Here is a 21,834-nt window from a genome sequence, read left to right as displayed (position 1 = left end):
TGGGGTCTATATTAAAATGGTTATGCGTGTTGAACAAATGTTGAACAAAAACTTTATTGGCTATTGTGGCAATCCCCTTCCTATGAGTTATTCTCACTGTAAGGTCCTTACAGTAGGGATAATGTATTGGAAACATTCTGAAAAAAAAAAAAACTAACCTGTGACAAGCCCCACCAGTGGTAAACCACAATAATAAAGCCACACCTATATTGCCGACACAAATAGCAATTCAAAATAAAAATTTGGCACAGCACTACCAAAAGGTTGCCTACCACTGATCTAGAGCATGATGCAGGCTCAGTTCCTCTCTTACAAATATATATCTCATCCAAGTAACTGGGCCACCCGAACACAGGCAGAAGTCATCAGACTTGGCTGACTAGGTTTCATCAACAAGTGACCATCGCATGCCTCACCCCTCCATATTGTACACACAAGACATTTGCCAAGCCTTAACTAACCGTGGAAGGTTGTTCTGCAGCATACTGGCATATACCCCAATGAGAACATGTTCATCAGCCAGCCTGTCTGCCACATCTAGGCTGTACTGTAACCTAAAAGGATGGTTTGAAAATAGGAAAAGCTTAAATGAAAAATTAAGACGTTCAACAAAGTCAAAATGTAATGTTTGCATGCTGAAAATGTATGTCAGAATAGCAAAAGCAGAGAAAAAAAAAAGGAAAAAAGCATGCAGCAAAATAAACCATCACCTCTGATCAGAATATTAATATATGGACAGCATGCACTAGTTCCTAAAGGCTACATATTTGTACCAAATACTTAGACATCTTGGCACTTTGATTATGCATCTGCTAAACAAAGTGTACCAACAATATATTTTATTTTCAACAAAAAGTCCTAAACGGAAACTATGCTTACATTATGCATGGACTGCACTTTGTCCTGCATATCTTTTTTAAAAGTGCCGTCAAATGTATGTTACTGAAAAGTGTGGTATATCATTTTTTGCACGCATAGGGAGACTCTGGCTCAGGAGGTCTGGCTGAGCAAAACAGCAGCTGCAGAATATTTGGAGCAGACTCTTTTGAAGTTAATGTAACCTGCTGACAAAAATCTGCAGCAGTTCAAACCCACCGCGGGAAACTCACAGGTGACCTGCCTGTGTGAACGTACCTTTAGTCGTATATGTTGGGAGCATTTCCACAAGTAATCACCAAATTTAAAAAGTCATGTGAACCTCGTCTATAAGTTGCCCCATGAAAACACTATTATATCTCAACAATGCCCAACATAACCTACATTTCTCCGTCAAAACATATCAAAGCAGGGGAACAGTGGAGAAATTATTTACAATTTAAATTGTATATTTGAATAATTTATAGGATAGAAAAACATGGCTGTTAAAAAAAAAAAAAAACATTGCCACACTTGTTTCAGGTCATGCATGGTATTGCAGCTGAGTTTAATTCACTTTCTAGTAGGTTGACTGCAATAGAAGACACAACTCATGGAGCCAGGAATGTCTTTCTAGTCTCTATAACCCATTTATTTATTTATTTTACTTTTGAAAAATTGTGTCTCTAAATCATTGTATTTGGGTATTCTGCTTTTAAACACCAGTCTGCCTATATGGTGGGCTGCAGCTAACTAGTCAGTAGGAGACAAAGTATCCAGATCTGCATCCTAGGCTACCAGTGCAGGAGCTGGTGATGCAAAAAAGTGTGTGGAGGCGGGGGCAGGACAGGTACAGACTGTTTCACGCTTTTACAGCGCTTCTTCAAGCCGGTATGCGACTTCCGTTTCCGAAGCGGTGTTCTAAGAAGGCGCCGCATCTGGAAACGTCATAGCAGGGCGTCAATACAATGTAAAAACATGATCCATACACCAAGCATGTGATACAATATCGTGTGACATAAACAAAAAAAAACTAAATAGAGAACTGACTTACTAATGAAAATGCCAAACAGAAAGCTGCATACATGTCAATCAGGTAGGTACTGCCGTTACATTAACATTAAGAGTATTATAAAAACGGAACTAGCTCAATGTGGTCAGAGACCTAACTGTCCAGCAGCATCGAGCTTGATTATCCAATGAGCTTCTCTACATAGCAAAAAGGCATGTCGGTCACTGCCTTGTGGGAGCGACTTAACTCTCTCAAGGCCAGTGAACTTTAAGATGCCAGGATCACTTGCGTGTAGTTCTCTCACGTGGGCAATCAATCTGGGAGCGCAATCTCCTGTCCCAAGGGAACGAACATGTTCTCGGAAACGGATATGAAGGGGCCAAATCGTCTTACCCACATAAAAGAAGCCGCAAAGGCACATGATCACATATACAAGATAGGGTGTGCGGCAAGTTATTAAATCCTTTGCAAGATGACAATTCCCCCCAAGTTGTAACCTTGTGGACAAGTTTTGGGGACAAAAGGAGCATGTTCCACAAGAAAAATTACCTTTAGGTGTCATACTGATAAGCCAGTCGCAGCCACCTGTTAGTACAGCCTGGTTCAGATTGCCCGTTTACTTTAATTTGTCACCCAGGGTACGATTCTTCCTATATGTGATAAGGGGGGAATCGGCAGCAACCTCTTTTAAATCAGGATCTGATTCCAAGATGTACAAATTCCTGCCAATTGTACTGACTATAATATTGTTTATATTGGAGTTTGCTAGAGAAAAGATGAACCTATTGGGTTTCTGGATACATCTGTTCTTACAGTGCAATAGATTGGAGCGTTGGGCTTTCAGAGCTCTGGTCAAACTTTGGTCTATTATCTTAGCTGGATATTGTCGGTCAAGGAGACGTCTCTTGGTCTGTAGCCTGTGTAAAAAACGTAGCATCATCACTATTAACCTTTCTCAGTTGTAAGAATTGGGAATAAGGAATACTACGCTTAACGCGAGTAGGATGCAAACTACTGTAATGAAGTAAGGAATTACGATCAATACTTTTACGGTACCCCTGTGTAATTAGTGTGTTACCTTTGGCAATCAGTTTCACGTCCAAGAAATTAAGTTCTAGGCCCTCAAAAATGGACGTAAACAACATATTCTCCTCATTTTTAGCATTTAAGTAAGCAACAAAATCAAGGAATCTGGCTTCTGTACCATCCCAAACAGTTATGATGTCGTTGACATATCTGAGTAATAACTTAATATTCCTTGCAAATGAATTAGTTGGGGAGAATATGTAGCGAAGCTCAAAGGCAGCAAGAAAAAGATTAGCATAGGTACAGGAGACCAGGGTGCCCATGGCAGTCCCGGTCTCATGCCTATACCAAGTGTCACCATCCCTAAACTCATTATGGGTGAGGATGATGAGGGTCACCAAGTCAATAAGGTCATCCATCTTGTCGGTCTCAGTCAAAATTTCACGGATAGCCTGTACACCCGCATCATGACGGATGTGGGTGTACAGGCTCTCAAAGTCCACGGAAGTGAGTCGGTATGTCTCCTGCCAATGGAAACCATCCAAGTGTGTCAACAGGTCACAAGTGTCCTTCACGTATGATACTGTAGATGATAACAAGGGCTTCAGGAGCCACTCTGTACTGGGAAAGGTACTCAGTCGGAGAGCCGATCCCCGCCACTATAGGGCGTCCTGGTATCGGCTCTGCAACTTATGCACCTTCGGTAAGTGGTACCACTTTGCAAATTGGGGATTCTTCAGGATTAATTTCTTTGCTGTAGCCTGAGTGATCTGGCCTAATTTGCACTTCTTTCTAAGAAACGTGCAAAGCTGACTCATGGTCCCATTTGTGAGATTGCACAGTAAGCAGTCTGTAGGTGCTAGTATCTCCTAAAAGATGATAATTTTCTGCCTCATAAATTTCTGTATGCATAAGTACCGTACTGCCTCACTTATCGGCTTTCACAACCCTCAAGTCAGGCCTAGAAGCGAGCCATCTGAGTGCTCTCCTTACTCCATCAGACATGTTCCTCGGTTTGGGGTATATTAATGCCTTAATGTCACGCTCTACCCCTGCGTGAATAGGTCGATAGGATTGCCCACAGGGACAGGAGGCGAGTACGTGGACGGATTATCTCCTCTAAAGGACAACACCTCTCTGCTGGAGTCAGAGAGAGACTCAGGCTCTTTGTCAGACAGATGGCACAGTGTATTCAGAATATCACGGTCCTCTGAGGTTGCCCCCAAAATCGGGAAAACCCCAAAGGGCCTATCGAAGCTGGAACTTCCCCTACTTTTAGGATCTTGTGGGTCACACACAAATTAACCTTGTGGAACAAATTATTTTCCTAGTGGTGTTCAACAAATCTATCTTAAATTGGACTGGATCTGGACTGGATCAATCCGTAATTGAGGCCCTTAGACAAGAGGGTCATACAATCGTCAGAAAGGGGGATATCAGTTAAATTGACAACAATGTTATTGTCACTAGATGTCTCGAGTCCCTCCAAGATACCCCCTTCTCTTTCTCCCTCACCCCTTTCTGGTTCTTTTTCTAATGGGAATGAACCTGTGGAGATGATTTTCCTCCTGGCCTTGGAGGTGGTATAATAGTCCGATCTCGAGGGGCACACAGTCTCATCCAACTGACTCACGTCCGAGTCTGATGTCCAAAAGTCAGAAAGGTTGGCGTCACCGATTGCCTCTTCGCTGATGGAATGGTCTTCTGCAGCGTATGTTAATATTCTTGTTCCATGAAAATACTTGAGGGGCATGCTAGTCCGCCTTATCTTTGACGAATTTCTCTTGCTTACGTTCCATTATATGAAATTGTGTCACAGAAATCTTCTCTAGTTTCTTTAAGAAAGAATTATAAGCAGTTTTGCTGACTCGCATGCAATATTCTGTTTTAGTCTTGAACAGGTCGGATGTTACTGCTTCGTATTCTGACTTATTCTTGTTGAGAATGATCTTTGTGAGTTTGGATGCATGCTGGATGATGCATGCTCCAAATGTGCCTGCTCCCATTCAGACATGAACTGGGGGTCCTCTGTAAACTGTGATGGGATCTTGTAGATCCGCAGTCCCCTTGGCGTGCATTCAAGTAATTTCATGGAACAAGAAGAGTAATAAACGCCGCAGAACACCATTCAATCAACGAAGAGGCAATCAGCGACACCAATGTTCCGACTTTTGGACATCAGTCTCGGATGCTGATGAGACTGTGTGCCCCTCGAGATCGGACCAGTATACTACCTCCAAGGCCTAGAGGAAAAACATCCCCACAGGTTCATTCCCTTTAGGAAAAGAACCAGAAGGGGGAGAGGGAGAAAGAGAAGGCGGGACACAGCTGAAAAGAAAGAGGGTATCTTGGAGGGACTAGAGACATCTAGTGACACTAACATTGTTGTCGATTTAACTGATATCCCCCTTTCTGAAGATTGTACGTATCTCGTCAGCTTTGCACGTTTCTTAGAAAGAAGTGTTAATTAGGCCAGATAACTCAGGCTACAGCAGATAAATTAATCCTGAAGAATCCCCAATTTGCAAAGTGGTACCACCTACCGAAGGTGCACAACTCTCAGAGCCGACCCCAGGACACCCTATAGTGGCGGGGATCGGCTCTGCGACTGTGTAACTTTCAAAGTACATAGAGTGGCTCCTGAAGACCTTGTTATCATCTACAGTATCATACTTGAAGGACACTGATAACCTGCTGACACACTTGGATGGTTTCCATTAGCAGGAGATATACCGACTCTCTTCCATGGATGTTAAGAGCCTGCACACCCACATCCCTCATGAGATTTTGACTAAGACCGACAAGACGGACGACTTTATTGACTTTGTGACCAAGTCATTCCTCCTCATCCTCACCCATAATGAGTTTAGGGACGGTGACACTTTATATAGGCAGGAGACCGGGACTGCCATGGGCACCCCGGTCTCCTGTACCTATGCTAATCTTTTTCTTGCCGCATTCGAGCTATGCTACATATTCTCCCCAACTAATTAATTTGCAAGGAATATTAAGTTATTCATCAGGTATCCTTAGTGTTTGGGATAATGGGAAGAATGTTGTTTACGTCCATTTTTGGGGGCCTAGAACTTGATTTTTTGGACGTTAAAACTGATTGTCAAAGGTAACACACTAATTACACAGGGGTGCTGTAAAATTATTGCCCGTAATTCCTTTATTATAGTAGCTTGCATCCTATGCACGTTAATCCCTTATTAATCCCAATTCTTAAAACTGAGAAAGGTTAATAGTGATGATGCTACGTTTTTTACACAGGCTACAGACATTAAGAGACATCTACTTAACCGATTGTCATCTTGTGAAGGATTTAATAACTTGCCACACACCCTATCTTGTATGTGATCATGTGCCCTTGTTTCTTCTTTTACGTGGGCAAGAAGATTCCACCCCTCCATATCCATTTCCGAGAACATGTTCGTTCCATTAGGACAGGAGTTGGCGCTCCCAGATTGATTGCCCACGTGAAAGAACTACATGCAAGTGATCCCGGTGAATCTTAAAATCGACGGCCTTTAGAGAGTTAAGTCGCTCCCACAAGGCGCTGACGACATTCCTTTTTTGCTATGCAGAAAAGCTCATTGGATAATCAAGCTCGATGCTTCTGGACCATTAGGTCCAGGTACCGTTTTTATAATTCTCTTACATTAATGTAGCGGCAGTACCTACCTGATTGACATGTATGCAGCCTTCTATTTTGCATTTTCATTAGTTTGTGGTCAGGACTTTGAACCGTGCATGGGCTTACCTGTTATCTCCTGCCAAGGCCACCTGCAAGAAACTAGATTTACCAAGACCTAACACAAAACTCTACTTATAACATAGAACAGCGGTTGAGGTGTGCCTGAAAACCGCGTCGAGGGTCCGCCTATAGAGGGCAAAAATACACCACCAGTTAGGGTAAATTAAGTATCATTTATTTATAATGCCAAAAATTTAAATGCCTCTGCCATTTCCTTTGAGTGATCTGGGACATAAGTGGTATATGCATCAGAACGCCACCTCCCCAACTTCTGGATGACATGTACAGGCACCTTGTGCCTGGAGGCCGCCGATGCTGCTCCTATGCGGAATGAGTGACCTGAGAACTCTCTGGGGTTGTGTCCTAAATTGCCAAGCAGCGTGCGGACATGCGATGTGAAAAGAGAAGTGGTAAGAGCACCCCCACCGAAAGGCAACAGTGGCGACTCCGGAGGCTTATCATGGAGGAACTCAACCAGTTGTGCCAACACCGCCACCGGGCACCAGTTGTTACCTGAAGGAAAATACTTATCCACCGCCCCCCACCTGCAAGTTTTTGTGACGGACAGTGAAACTTCGAACCAAGAACCCTGCCACCTTAAATGAGCCTTCTGTGGATGTGTCGCTCCCCGCCTGACACATGAAAATTCACCCGGCCGGAGGAAGCCATAGAAGGCTAGATAAATGGCAGATTTGATTATCAGACTGCGCTCGAAGCCAAACGGGTTATTGGCTAATGCGTCAGACATGGCTCGGAACAGCTCGCCGCTGATCGGTTTCCTGAGAGGTGGCGCTGTGGAGCTACGAGCCACCACCCCTCTGAGCGCAGCCTTGACAGCCTGAGATGATAGGATAGATAGCCTGTCTGGGTGGGATAAAGAAATGAAATGCTGAATGCCCGAAAGGTAAGATTTAATAGTGCTATGAGACAGGTGCAGAGAAGAGTGGCAGAAACCGATGAAAGATAGAATGATAGTGGTGTCGTAAGAAAAGGGGATGCTATGTTGCGACAGATATGACCTAAAGGTGTCGTGTGCTGCATGATAGGCCTTTCTGGTATTGGGGGCTAAGGCGTCCGACATTAACTCCCGAGCCACCTGTGTGTAATAATTCAGTCCAAGATTAATTGTGCCAGGCAAGGGGGTTGTGTTCCTACTGCGTCTGCTTGCGGAGCCACCTGTGAAAAGAGATGGAAATTAGCCCTGGACAGAGCATCTGCGGCCGTGTTGTCTACCTCCGGTATGTGTCTGGCTACAAAATTGAAGTTGTGCTGTAAGGACACCCAGACTAGCCTGCGCATGAATGACATGACAGTAGCATGCCTGGAACTGCCCATGGCAACTGTCGCCTGATTGTCACACTGAAACTCCACCGTCTGTCCTGACCACTTGTCGCCCCATGTCACTGCAGCTGCTACAATGGGGAAAACCTCAAAAAGTGCCGAAGTGCTGCTGAAGCCTGCCAGAGCCAATACCTGCTTGGACTATTGGCCCGCCATCCACCTACCGCCCCACACTGCACCATAACCGGTGGAAGATGACGCATCGGTGCAGATCTTGGGGGACAACTCGGAGGCTGGCGGGACAAACATAGCTGTCCCATTCCATTGTGCCATGTACCTATCCCACATGTTCAGGTCAGCCAGGGCTTGGCAACCTAACCAAACCCTACTGTGTTGATGAGGGACACCATGCAGCAAAGACAATATTCTGGATACGAACGCTCTGCCCTGCGGAATTGCTCGCATAGCAAATGCCAGCATTCCCAGCAAGCTCTGCAACTCGCCCTTGGTCGTGACCTGGGAGACCGTGTACTTGTGGATAGTGTCTCTGATACGGTTGAGTTTGTCAGTGGGCAAGCTGACTTGCATTGCGACTGAATCTAGGATTACTCCCAGAAAGGTGAGACACTTAGTTGGACCGACCGTTTTCTTGGGAGACACTGGCACCCCAATATCAGTGAACAGTTTCAGCAATCTGACCAACTGGTCCGGCTCTTCCCTCGGGCGACTGTGCAGAAGAAAGTCATCCAAATAATGGATGACCTGGCTGCATCCAGAGACATTAACCAGCAGCCAGTGCAATGCCTGGGCCAGTTGGTCAAACAGCCACGGGCTGCTCTTACATCCGAAAGTCAACTTGGAAGCAAAATAATATGCCCCCTGCCATTTGAGCCCAAACCATTGCCACTGGTCCCTGTGCAATGGCAGCAACTTGAAGGCATCAGTGATATCCGCCTTCGCCATCCAAGTCCCTGGGCCGAGCGCCAAGATGACCTGAATAGCCTGGTCTATGGAAGAATAGTGCATGCTAAACTCCTCGGATGGAATGAGAGAGTTGATACTGGGGACAAGTGACCCATGAGGAGCCGACAAGTCAAATATCAGTCTCTTTTTCCCATTGAACTTGCCTGTTACCACCCCTACCGGACTGACCCTCCAAGACCTGAATGGAGAAACTAACAAGGGGCCAATCATATAACCTTTCATTAGCTCAGCATTTATTAATTCTGTGACAACAGCGGGATCATTTACGGCAGACAGCAGATTGTCGCATTCAAATGTGGCCTGCGGCAGTGTGCCCATGCCGGCGTGGAAGCCTCTGTCAAAACTATTGATCAACCACTGGACCCAATCTGGGTCCGGGTGATGTGCGAGCAGAGCGGCCAGGACTGGGTTACGTACCCCGCCTAGTCATGCTGGCCCTTTCTGCCTACATGCAGAGCCCGGATGTGCCCTGAAGCGGTAGAAGCAGACGTGTAATAACCTGCAATTGCTGAAGTTGCACGAAGACATGTTATAGTTGTTACAAATTTGTGAGCCTCCGAGATAGTGTACTGGACGGCCCAACTTATCCACGGAAGGTGCGGACCTGCTGAAACTGTCCGTGGAAGTGGATGGTCTGGTGGCACCCTGCTCGCCCTGTTGAGCCAGCCCTACACACCACGCCGTGGTATGCGTGATTGATTGACAGGCGGCACATGCGGGGAATTTGAGATTTGCGAAGTGGCTGCAGAACATCTGTGAATCTTCGATGCTCCAGTCCGTGAGGTACCCATCTTGGCTGAAGGCCGCCGCTGCCATGGCTGAGAAACTTCTATGATAATCGTAGAAATGGGTACCACCGTATTTGTATGCGTATTCAGTAACCCTCAGCAAATACAGGTCGAGCTCCTCTCTGCGCTCCGGCCTGGCTGAGCATATCACCTCCCTGTATTTGCTGAAGGCAATCACAAACTCGTGGATATTTAGCTTCCGTTTCAGCCTGGTGTCCTTACTCTTAAGGACAACAGATAAGTCAGCGCACGCTACCGTTCTAGTGTCCTCAACGTCGAAGGCAGATAGCAACAGGGCCGCCAAATTGATGTCCTTCCCTTCCAGTATGTCCTTTCTCAGGGCCGCTGGGACAAAATGGACTGGTGACACCCTTGGTGGCCCAGAGCGCCTACCTGGGTTGCCTACCGGAACAGGGGCAGACATCTGTGTAGGCGTTGGCGCCTGCAATGCTGCTGGAGCTGGGGGCCCCTGAATGCCCCTTCTCTCCAGAGAATCCAGCCTGCCCAACATGGAAGTCATCATTGCATGCAGTTCAGAGAGGGTGGACTGGCCCGAGGTCCCCTCCTGACTGTCGCCAGCCCCCTGATCCGCCATGAGGAGTTTGTACAACTCTGCTTTTCGGGCGGTTGCTGGAAATGGAATTGCCCTCTTGCGCAACTCCTCCATCAACTTGGGGATCGTCCAAGCCCTGTAAGCTGCAGAGGAGGGCGTCCCTCGCACGAAAGCTTCTAGCTGGTGTATCAGGGATGGACATCGGGTCCTCTATGTCTGACACGTGAGACATGACCTGTCCGGGCCGTAACGGGTGCCGGGGAAAAAAACGGTAATCATGAGTCACCTGATATGAGAAACGTATACCCCCCATGCTGAGTACTGACTGACCTTACCACCACTGTAACACAACAGTAAGACGCCTGAAACGAACAGCAAATCGACTGTAACCCTACAAACAACCGAATACATACTTAATGTTAGCTTACAGCTGCAGGTGACTGCCCGTGCAATGTGGCCGAACCCAAGAGTGCTGACCGTAGTGCCAGTGCGACCCAGAGTACCACCTGAATAGTTTGAAACGAGGCCTGACCGTGTGTCTGACCGAGAACGTGTGCATGACGCGTATAGTCATGAATAACTAAACCGTGAACACCTCCTGACTGCGAGTCAAGATTACAGTGTGCACCGTTTCTAACTAACTAGCGATGGCTCTGAAGACGTGTCAGCAACCACCGCAGGCAAGTGGTCACCCTTGAAGAAGAGTCAAGATCGCAGTGACCACTACCCGTGTAAACTAAATGCTCTGTATGCATGACAGTAGCAATGACGCCTTGAACCCTATCTGACATGTCGAGTCAGATATACAGTGATTCAGGGCCTATGTGTAACAGCAGCAGTGCGTAACATTAACTAATGTAACAGGAGTATTTAAGCATTTGAACTGAAATGACGTGAACTAGCGTCTGCTAGCGAAAGTGATGACCACCGTGAAACGTGAATAAATAACATGAACAACCGCCGTACGGTTGGTACTGACCGTAGCCAAGTTTGCAATGACCAGGAACGTAACAACCACCTAACTGGATACAGACCACCTAATCTGCAAGAGAAACTAACAGTGTTCTAACCATATGGTTTACGCGCCACCTACCACCTCTGACCCATACATGCTGGCACCCCCTAGCCCCCCCCCCTATGCCTGAAACTACCCTAACCCCACTAATTACTTGACTACCCCAAGCCTCTGACCCGGTACCCCGATATGCATGACCATCCCCCCCCCTAAACCGAAGCCACAGTAATATGGATTATAGTATTATTAACTTACAAGCTGCCCCTTGTCTGCGACCGTGCATGTGTCAGGAACTGTGGCCTGACACCGGTGCACCATAAGCCAGCCCCTTATTACTGCATGGTACCAATACACTCTGTAAGCCTAACATTTCCTCACACACAAATTTTTTTTTTTTTCCAGCGCCACCTGCTGACCATCCGTGGAGCTATACCGCCGGCTCACTGGCATGCTGTGACTCCGCCCGTTCAGAGCCCCGCGTTACACGTGAGACGCCGGCACAGGGAGACCCACGTGGGTCGCGTCTCCCCGCGCCTGCCATGCCGCCAGCTGCCGCTGGATCCAGAGGCCATGTTCACTGCGGCCAGCCCGGGCATGCGCTGCACCGTCGGACCGCCGCCTACATAACGCGCTGGGTGCCGGAGCCTGCCCGCCAAACGAGGGGAGCAATAGCAACAGACCAGGGCCCCAGTAAAAGAAACCTGCCGGTCACCCAGCACTTACCTGCACCACCACACACCTGACCCAGCGTACGCAACGAAAGAACCCCCGCAATTTCGCCAACCCAGCATACGCCCAGAGGGAGGGGCCGATGGATGTTAAATAGCCAAAGCCCCTCCCACAAATTCAGCCTGATAGGCTTCCCACAAGTCAGCTGTCTATTTAGTTTTTTGTTTATGTCACATGATATTGTATCACATGCTTGGTGTATGGATCACGTGTTCACATTGTATAGACGCCCTGCGATAACGTTTCTAGACATAGCGCCTTCTTATGATGCCGCGGCAGAAACGGAAGTTGTATATCGGCTCAAAGAAGCGCTGTAAAAGTGTGAAACAGTCTGTACCGGTCCTGCCCCCTGCCTCCACCACTGCACCTGCTTATCACCACAGAGATGCTTGAATAAAGCTACGTTAGAGGGTGAGTGCTGTCCTGTCTTCTGTTCGTGCTAATTATATTGATACTTTTGTGGGCAATGTACCTCCGAAAACAACCTCATTCTGTGTGAACCTGTTACGTCCCTCCGCTACCTGAGAAGACACTGCCCTAGTACTGTACGTGCTGGGCCACGCTTTCCTCCCATGTGCCTATTATAAAGCTAAGTGGCTAAAATTTAAAACGAAGATTTCAGAATTTTAAAAAAATATATAAAAGGAAAAATAAGTAGTGATACCGAAAAATTGAGGATAACATCACTACAAATTACTTAAAAATATTTTATAAGACCCCAAAGAGAAACACATACAGCTAAACCAGCAGATTTCTGTTTTCAAGCTTACCATCTAATGTATATGGGGGTATCTGTTTGACAAAGAGCCACGACTATCCCCCGGCAGATGTTAAAGTAATCATGGATTGGGCAGGCTGGATTTCAACATGCATGTTTCTTTATTCTGATCTTAGATGCCGCCAGAGGGGTTTATTCCCTTCCCTAGTGAGAATACATGCACACTTGGGCAGGCTAAGCATGCATGTGTAGAAGGGTGGTCTAGAAGAATAGCCATTTGCTATAGAACTTCTAGTAAGGCAGCACTGAAAACATAATATGCTACTATCAGTTGTCTGAAAATGTGCTAAAGTATCTCTGCTAAGTCTTTTGCCTCTAGTCTAGAAATTCACTTTATCAGTCAAAGGGACAAACTGTCTGCAGACTGTAAACATAAGAAAATGTCATCAGTCCATATTATCATAATGTAGTTAAAAATTAAAGGTTGCTGTAACAGTTCACACAAGTACATACAATTGAGCAAGAAACAGCCACTAGGCTTGGACACATTGCTACAAATGGTGGCTGGTAAAATTATACCAATTACCGATGACAAATTCTAAAACTTTCTGTACTATACTCACCGCAGCTGAATGTTGTCATGTTTATTGCTATTATATATAGCCAGCATTGCAGAAAAAGTAATTCTGACAGGTGCAGATTGAGATTTGCATTAGGTGACTCAGTATGTCCTTTTGATCCTGCACACAGTTGCTGTCTGCATGCTCTGCAGCCTCTTTATAGGTGTAATGCTGCTGTTCAGAGGCTGGAAGCAGACAGGCAGATTATTTTATAAACCAGCATCTACGCCTCTTGTAGAGAGACGAGGGATCCTATTGGATAGAGGAGACAGTCATCCAAGTCTGACCATATGTCAGAGACCTTGATATTTAAGTCCTACGGTTTTCTATAGCCAATTTGGCTTTGACCAGGTGACAAAAGATGAGTGTAACAACAGGTGGAGTACCGGATAGTAAAAGACATGGTCTTCCTACGATAATAGTATGACGACATAGATCTCCTGTTTAATCCCTCAGGACACACCATTGCTGTCAACAAAGCTCATGGCTACAATAGCATTTAAGTACTTTTAGAAAACCGCTTGGCCTTACTCTTCCTCCTAACTCACATTTACTTTGTATTATAAAATGTAATGTGTCTGGTATAGCAGCTACTCCCTAGTTAAGTAAATAATTGCTTCATTCTGCATGTGGCAGACCTCCTTTTCCAACCCTCGTCAACATCTAGACAACCCTAGACAACATCAACAATAACCACTCTGCTTAAAAGCAGAGAAGGAATAATATTGATAATGCCGATAAATGTAAACATTAGAAACGTTTTCATTATAAGCACTGAATCGAGTTAATGCCAAGAGAATTTCACAAAGGTTGTTATAACTTTATTTTTACTTTATAAGTTAATACCTGATACAAGAATTTAATTCTATATTTTGTACCGCCATTAGTATGGGTTAGTAGGATTACGGTACCACTACACACCTGCATGCTCTGGAGGACTGCATGCAGCTTCTACTACAAGTCAGTCTCAAACTTACCCTTTGCCTTTAAGCAAAGTTGGAGCAGCCATAGCCAGCTGTCTGCTCTGCTCGGGTTCTGAGGTCTTTTGAGTAGAGCTGGTTAACAAGACAGAACAATGCTGAGATAAGCTCATAGGAAGAACAAAGGGGTATGATACATGTGGTGAATGAATACTCCTGAAGGTAAAGTACCTGTAACTATCACTGGTTATGGAGAAATTAAATAAAAGCCAACATATAATTTAACATACAAATTAATGTAAAAGAGGAACTAGACTAGACCAGGGAGAAGCAGTCTACTTTTTATCCATGTAATGAAAATATGTTCAAAACATTTAGGAAATGGGGCTGGCCATAAACCTGAGATTCCTACTGGAGATCCACTGTTCCGCTAGTGTGGAAATAAATCTCCGGCAAGTTGGATTATTATCTGTCTGACACTGTTTCACTGATGATAGGGGCACAAAACTTTCTTGTGCATATGGTCAGCTTTACTGTGGTCCAATACATAATACAAAGCTAAATGAACAAATATTGTATATCAATAATCTAATGCCAGAGTTTCACGAATCAGCAGATGTGATGATCTGATCTATAGTTTTTTATTTTAGAATTCTTCATGACATTTTCAACTACATTTATCAGACTTATCTCACTGCTGTATTCTATAAAAAACTTCTTTGAGAAGACCACTCAAAATTGCATTTAACAGTGCTCTTTTATGAGGATGGTCCTCAACAAGAAAATGGCCAGTATGCATAAATGTATACAATGAAGAAAAACGAGAGGCCACTCACGGCTTCTTTTGCTTAATTTATTAATCTTCGTGCATTAAAATAGCCAGCTTGGCAGGACAAAGCTTCATTGCCTGACAAGCTGGCTATTTTAATGCACGAAGATTAATAAAGCAAGCACAAGAAGCGGTGAGTGGCCTCTCGTTTTTCTTCATTGTATGCTTTGCACTAACCTGTGGACTTTCAGAGATTGCAGCACCTCCGCTAGCTTCCTCAGCACCCCCCTTGAGACACCATAGAGCCTCAACAGTTAAAGAGTGAACAGTAGTGCCAGCTCCTGTATCTATTTGCTGTTTGATGCATTAATGTATAGTTGACTGAAAATCCATCACACAAAATATGGTCTGGATAAGGAGTGGTCTTCTGGAGAGGTTTCACTGTATTTAGTTATCCTACTACAGTACACAACCATCCACAGAAGGCTGGGGTCAGTGTAATAGGCATGCAGCTGGAGCACAGGAGAAATCCAAAAGAATGCAAGATGAACACTAAAGTCAGTGTAAATAGAATGCAACTAGGTCAAAATTAAGAGAGTACTCTGGGATAAAACTTTCAACTTTCCCAGAAAAACACAAGCTGAACTTTCCTTCACCAGCTCCCCCAGTTTCCTGCTCACGGTCTTCTTCCTGGTGCTTGGCCTCAATACATCACGCTGCCACTCAGCCTATCAGAGGCAGGACATCACTGTGGCTGGCGATTAGCTGACCACAAGAAGAGCATCACTGCAGAGGCCAGGGGCAGGATACCAGAGGAAAAGGGAGCAGTAATCGGCAGGTCCAGTTTGTTTTTTGAAATGCTGGCATTCTGGGCAAGTTTTCAAAAAAAAAAGTTGTAACCTGGAGTACTCCTTTAGATGGAAATAATCTACAAGGCTGGGTAGAGGTACATTCTAAAGAGCAGACTTAACAAGGCTTTATTTTTATGCTATTAGTACATATGGACCCTTATCTACGAGCCAGAGTGCAGACTCAATAAGTGAAAGCAGTTCTTTGTCTGGTGTACCATACATATAATGGTCTGAATGGCTGGCCTGTAAGGGTATGGCAACGTGTGGCAGAAGTGGATGAGACTTCTAAAATATCAACCAAACACTGGAAAAAAATAAATCAGATAAAATACATGCAGAAGCTGACCAGCAGTGCGGATTTTAAATTCTCAGCATGTCAAATGCTGAGTAGGATAACTTGCTGAATTATTCCACGTCAAGTTGAAATCTTCCAATATTTCATCAGGTATCATGGATTTTGCTGTGGACCTTCTGCATATCCACAGCTAAATCTGCCACTGTGGATTTGAAATACATTGACTTTATCTTTAAATTATTAGCATATTTTTCCCAAGTCCACAGTAAATCTGAACTAAACTGGGGTTTGTACGCAATTCCAAATCAGTGGGTACGTTCTATGTTTGACTGCTTACAGCTTCAGCCAGTGATAATAGCCCCGATTGCCAGAAGAACTCCAGAAACAGGACCTACACAGATCACCTGATCACTGCGATGGCTACAGATGGCAACTCTTCATTACACTGACGTGGCAGTAAATGTAGTGGAGACAGGGACCCATTGAAGAGGTCATGGTGGGGGATTAATTTATTATTTTTAGCCATATTTCCCATAAATTGGACTTTTTCAAAATAGTGCACAAACCTTATATTTATTCTGTAGGTCTGTATAATTAAAATTATGGCCAACTTATATATGTTTGATTTGCTTTACTACATTTAAAAAATTATAACTTTTTGTACGAAAATTTGCATGTTAAAAATTGTCCTATTCTGACCACTATAATTTTTTTTTCCTGTATACGGGGCTATATGAGGGCTTATTTTTTGCACCGTGAGCAGCTGGGAAGTGGTTTCTAACATTTTAGATGCCACAATCAACTTTGATTGTGGCGTCTAAGGGTTTAATGCCGGGCATCACCGTGATCGGTGACGTCCGGCATTAGCCATGGGTCCCGGCCGCAGATAGCCGCCAGTACCACCCCGCTATGACCCACGCTCAGCTACTGGGCACGTGTCATAGAAAGGGAGTGGGAAATGGGCAGAAAGGTACGCCCTTCGTCCCCAAGCGGTTAAAGGGGTTGTCCAAAATTTTTAAAACAAAGCTGATTTCTTCAAAAAAAAAAAAAGCACCACACCTGTTTTCAGGTTGTGTGTAGAATTACAATGTGAATCCGTTTACTTCAATGAAACTGAACTGCAATAACACACACAACCTGATGTGGTGCTGTTTTTCAAAGAAAACAACTCTGTTTTTCTAATCCTGTAAACCCCCCCCCCCCCCCTGTAAACTTTAATATTTTTTGACAACATATTCTACCTTCTTCATTTACTACTGTTATAAACCAATAAATAAATAAAAATCCAAATAAAACAAATTAAAGCAACAAGCTAACCATTCATGAAATTACAAACCTATATATCTAACCAGACAGCATGTGGACATGCTAAAATGCTCTAGCTAAAATAAATGAAAGAAAAAGGATTAATCATGTTACACATGCAAAGTGCCATTTAACATTTTATCCATATTTTCACTTTAGAGCCGATCAATATTCAGAATGCAGTAAAGCTCTGTTATGCTTTAATGGGCATGATGATCTGACAGAGTTAGCACCTTTATTTTATGATTAACAACAATCCGAAAAATGGCTGCCCTAAGGGAACAATCACTTGAAGGGAACCCTTCTTGTTCAACAGTGTGATCAGCATGAAGCATGTTATACAGCAGGAGAAGCTAAACGTTCTGCAGGAAAAGATGACTTGTCAACTATTCTGGCTTTAGGAGTCCAGTGGCTGTTCCTAAGCTATCTCTGTCCATAAGCACATTTACACAGGGAAGGCTATTAATCGTTAAAGGGGTTGTCCCATTATTAAAAATGTACCCCCTATCCACAGGATAAGTGTCTGATCGCAGGGGGTCGCACTGCTGAGACCTGCGTTCTCCAGGATGGGACCTGTCTCTTACCTCGGAGTGCTCCAGCCCCCACCTTCTAAGACAAACTGGTCTCGGCAGTGACTACCTGCTCAGCCAATCACTGACTGAGACAGGACATCACTGTGGATAGGGGATACATCTTTTTAAAGTAACTCCACCTATAGGACTTCTAAGACCAGAATAAGCAGGAATGTAAACAAATAAATGACAATTTTTTGTTAACTTTTTGACACGATGGACCCAGTACTTGCTCTTCCTGACCAAATGGCATGTTAGATGAATAGATAGAGAAATAGCAAAAACATGGTCTGAATATTTGTTATCTATATCAAGTAATCTTATTAGTATGCACTAATATAGATCAAACAGATAGCTGAAGTAGTTGTGTAACTAATTCCTTTTTGTCTCTGGCCAATGATACTTTCAGAGCTGCTGGTGCAGAGAAGATCAAGCCTTTGAGTACAGCACTATTTATTCCAACTAGCAATCTGTTATAGGATTCATGAGGCTTGTTTTTAGGATTCCTGATGCAAGTGATGTCATGCTAATGCATTCTGTTTTAAGAAGGCAGTTCAGTCGGTGACAGTGTTTTCTTGGGGGCACTTTTAGGTTCCTTTCATCCCACCACACCATAACTGCATTGGATATGCAATATCATGTCACTACTCTGAAAAAAACATATTAATGTGGGCATACAGTATACAGGTTTAGCATATATTGCATGAAATGTACATATAATATTCCTGAAACCAACTTCTATTGATAAAAAATACAACAACAAAAAAAAACAATGTTGAAAATATTGACTCTAACATGACACTCACCATTTATATTCAGAGAAGTCTTCGTTTTATATAATACTGTCTCTATAGAAGACATGGCATGCGGTCTATGTTAACATTAGGGAAGCTCCACCCCTGGCTCATCTAGAAGCTTCTACACACAACTAGATGCTAATGGTTTAGTGTACAACCTACTGAATTAACATGGTTAGTGGTTTAATTTTCTTATACTGACCGTGGACTGTTCTGCAGTTGACATACATACATCTTTATCAAAGAATGTTCATCAGTGATGGCACTAGTTACACTTACATTGTCAGGTAACCTGAAGGAGTCAAACATCGGAGTCGATAGTTATGTTACAAGGCAATGCCACAAAGTATAGGTATGTGGATCCAAAGACTGCTACTACTAGTACCACCACAGTATCATAAAAGCAAAACCAGAATGCTAATTCTGCATGAAAATTATTCTACATGAATAGCCTGATGGCCTTAAAACAGCAGCAAAACCATGCAGCCTACATTAATGAAATATAGCATGGTCAGCTTTCTTAGTTTTGGTGTTAGAGTAAAGATTATGTTTTCTTCTGCTATAGTTACTTGGCACAAACATGTTTACCTGTATAGAGCTGTAACAATCAAAGCACTTAAGTTATACAAATACCTCTTATAGATGTCACAAACAATGTGACACTAGTGAAGTGAACATCACTTTACCAAACCACGTTGCATCTATAGGAGGTCCACTATTTACTAACAACACAATAATTATATTCTTCACATGACATTATTTAGATAGATGACTTTGATACTTACATTTTGTTAGTGAAAGGGCTTCCTGAGGGAACGGAGTGAGAAAATAGAGTGTCATTCATGCTGGTAACTGGTCTTGGAGGCCTACGAGAAAAGTAGATCTTTAGATGCATAGCTTGTCACACACCGTACAATTTACAACTACATAATTATGTAATTCTTCAATGTAAGACATTCACTGACAGAATGCATGCTTAAATAACCAGTCCACAAAGTAAAACCACTATGCACTACCTCCACATTAAATCAGATTAGGCTAATTCAATTTCTGCTTTCTTGTATTCGCAATGCTCTGTTAAGGTTGGTGGCAGCTTTTCACATAATTGGAGTCAAAGGGTTGATATCCAAAGCTCTTCATGGAGTAAAAATCAACTATGGCTAATACTGTACTCTATCTCAACAGTACTGGATGTTATGGATGCCCCCTTTACAGCTGTTGTAACTCCATTGACATCTAAGGGGCTAAAGCAGCACATTTTTTATTTATTTTTTATTTATTTATTTATTAAAACATTTTTAATCTTTGAAGGAATCGAAGGTTGGACCCCCACCAATCATTAAGTTACAGAACATTTTAGCATATACCATCACCTTTATGAGATTGGAATATTCATTTGACGGTACTTAGTACATTTAGCAGCAAATGTGATCATTGACCAAGAAAATATTGCTTTCAATCAAACCCATTTAGACAATATTGACTCAAGTCCATTTCCTTATGCACTGCAAGATATCTATAAAGTATTACTGAATTCTGTACATCAAGGCACTCACGTTTGGATATAAACATGTATGTATGAATAATGAATCAATATTTTATGCAAGGGTCCAATGCATCTTTATTCTAATGATGTGGTATTGATCTCTAGCTAGAATGTAAGCAGTTCACAATACTTACCAAGTGTCCCTTTTGATGCCAAAAAGGAACAGAAATTACAGAATTTTAACCACATATAACACATAGAGTAGATTTATTTATACAAAGCTTTGCTAATATTGTTTTTATTTGTAGAACATATATAAAAGACACTTACCATTTAAACTATATAAGAATAGAGAGGAACACATAGAAGAAGGAGAACTTTGCCGCTACTAGCTTACAATCTACCACAGTGGTCCCCAACCTTTTTTGCCCAAGTACCCAGACAGCCCATTCCCAAAAATTGTACCCCTATATTAGAAAAGTTTTTGTAATAAATATGGTATAATTCATATGCTTTACATTGCTCCATATGCTCTCCTCCTCTCCCCAGTCCCCTGATTCACAGGTGACGTCTTCTCTGATCGGAGTTGTTTACTTTTACTTTTCTTCACTATCTGGCCAGGACCATGTTTAATATTTCTTCAGGACAGGACTTGTCTTCACAGATATTTTAGGCTTCTTTGTCCAGTACACTACCCACCTCTTTACAAACTCCCTATGTGTATTGCCCAACTCAGTAATAGTTCCCATTTTGTGTCTCCATAAAGTTAAGCCCCCTTTTTTGCCCCCATATTTATCTGTTGCCCCCCCATACTGTCTCTATATATAGTTTTAGGCCCCCCAAATGCCCCCATATATAGTGGTAGGCCCCAATACTGTCCAGTTTCTGCACACCATTGCTCCTCTGGTCTGGGGACCTATGGTTATGGCTCATAACAGTAGGTCTCAAATCCAGAGGAGAAGTAGAGCACCAAAGCTAATGGTACTTACTGTTCACAGCAGCCTTGTGCTCGCTCTTCTCCTCTGCTGTCCTCCTGCTCCACTCCTTGATGCAGGGACATCAGCCTACCAAGAGCCACGGCTCATTTCTTTTTAACTGGACCTGGTCACTTTAGAAGCAGTGAACAGTGGCTAAGGTCTCCATTACTGATTTATTTTCAAGTACCCCCTGGAGAACTGTTAAGTACCCCTGGGGGTACTTTGTACCCTAGGTTGGGAACCACTGATCTACACTGTTGCTATAATTAAAGCAATATGATAGCAAGTTATTGTTTGATTCTTTGCAAGAGAATTAAAGACACATATGCCTGACCTCCTAAACTTGATTAGTTATCTAAAGCTAAGATAAGATAGTCTCAAGAGAGTCCCTATTGGTTTGGTGCTAGAAGTGGGACAGAGTGGTCAAAGTAGCTAAAAACCAAATTGCAATTTGAAAATAACCCTTCCTCTACAAAATCTATGTTATCTTGTACCTCTCTGTATTAAACAACACCTTTTACTGT

General features: G+C 43.5%; 1 protein-coding gene across 18 annotated transcripts in view; it reads right to left on the bottom strand.

The window, feature by feature from the left end:
• Positions 1–21,834, bottom strand: part of DTNA (dystrobrevin alpha) — a 444,962-nt gene that overhangs the window by 60,804 nt on the left and 362,324 nt on the right. For 10 of the 18 annotated variants that reach the window (XM_056521817.1, XM_056521818.1, XM_056521830.1 and 7 more), the window contains 4 exons: positions 19,633–19,713; positions 19,050–19,139; positions 14,316–14,393; positions 462–554 (listed from right to left, as the gene is read on the bottom strand). In XM_056521817.1, the coding sequence (XP_056377792.1) occupies positions 462–554; positions 14,316–14,393; positions 19,050–19,139; positions 19,633–19,713 (342 nt within the window). Of the gene's footprint in view, positions 1–461; positions 555–14,315; positions 14,394–17,357; positions 18,700–19,049; positions 19,140–19,632; positions 19,714–21,834 lie in introns of those variants that run through there. The other 8 variants (XM_056521827.1, XM_056521832.1, XM_056521828.1 and 5 more) reach the window with 6 other exon arrangements.

Source organism: Hyla sarda, chromosome 5 (genome assembly GCF_029499605.1).
Source record: "Hyla sarda isolate aHylSar1 chromosome 5, aHylSar1.hap1, whole genome shotgun sequence".
Taxonomy (NCBI): domain Eukaryota; kingdom Metazoa; phylum Chordata; class Amphibia; order Anura; family Hylidae; genus Hyla; species Hyla sarda.
This window is presented reverse-complemented; position numbering and strand designations above follow the sequence as displayed.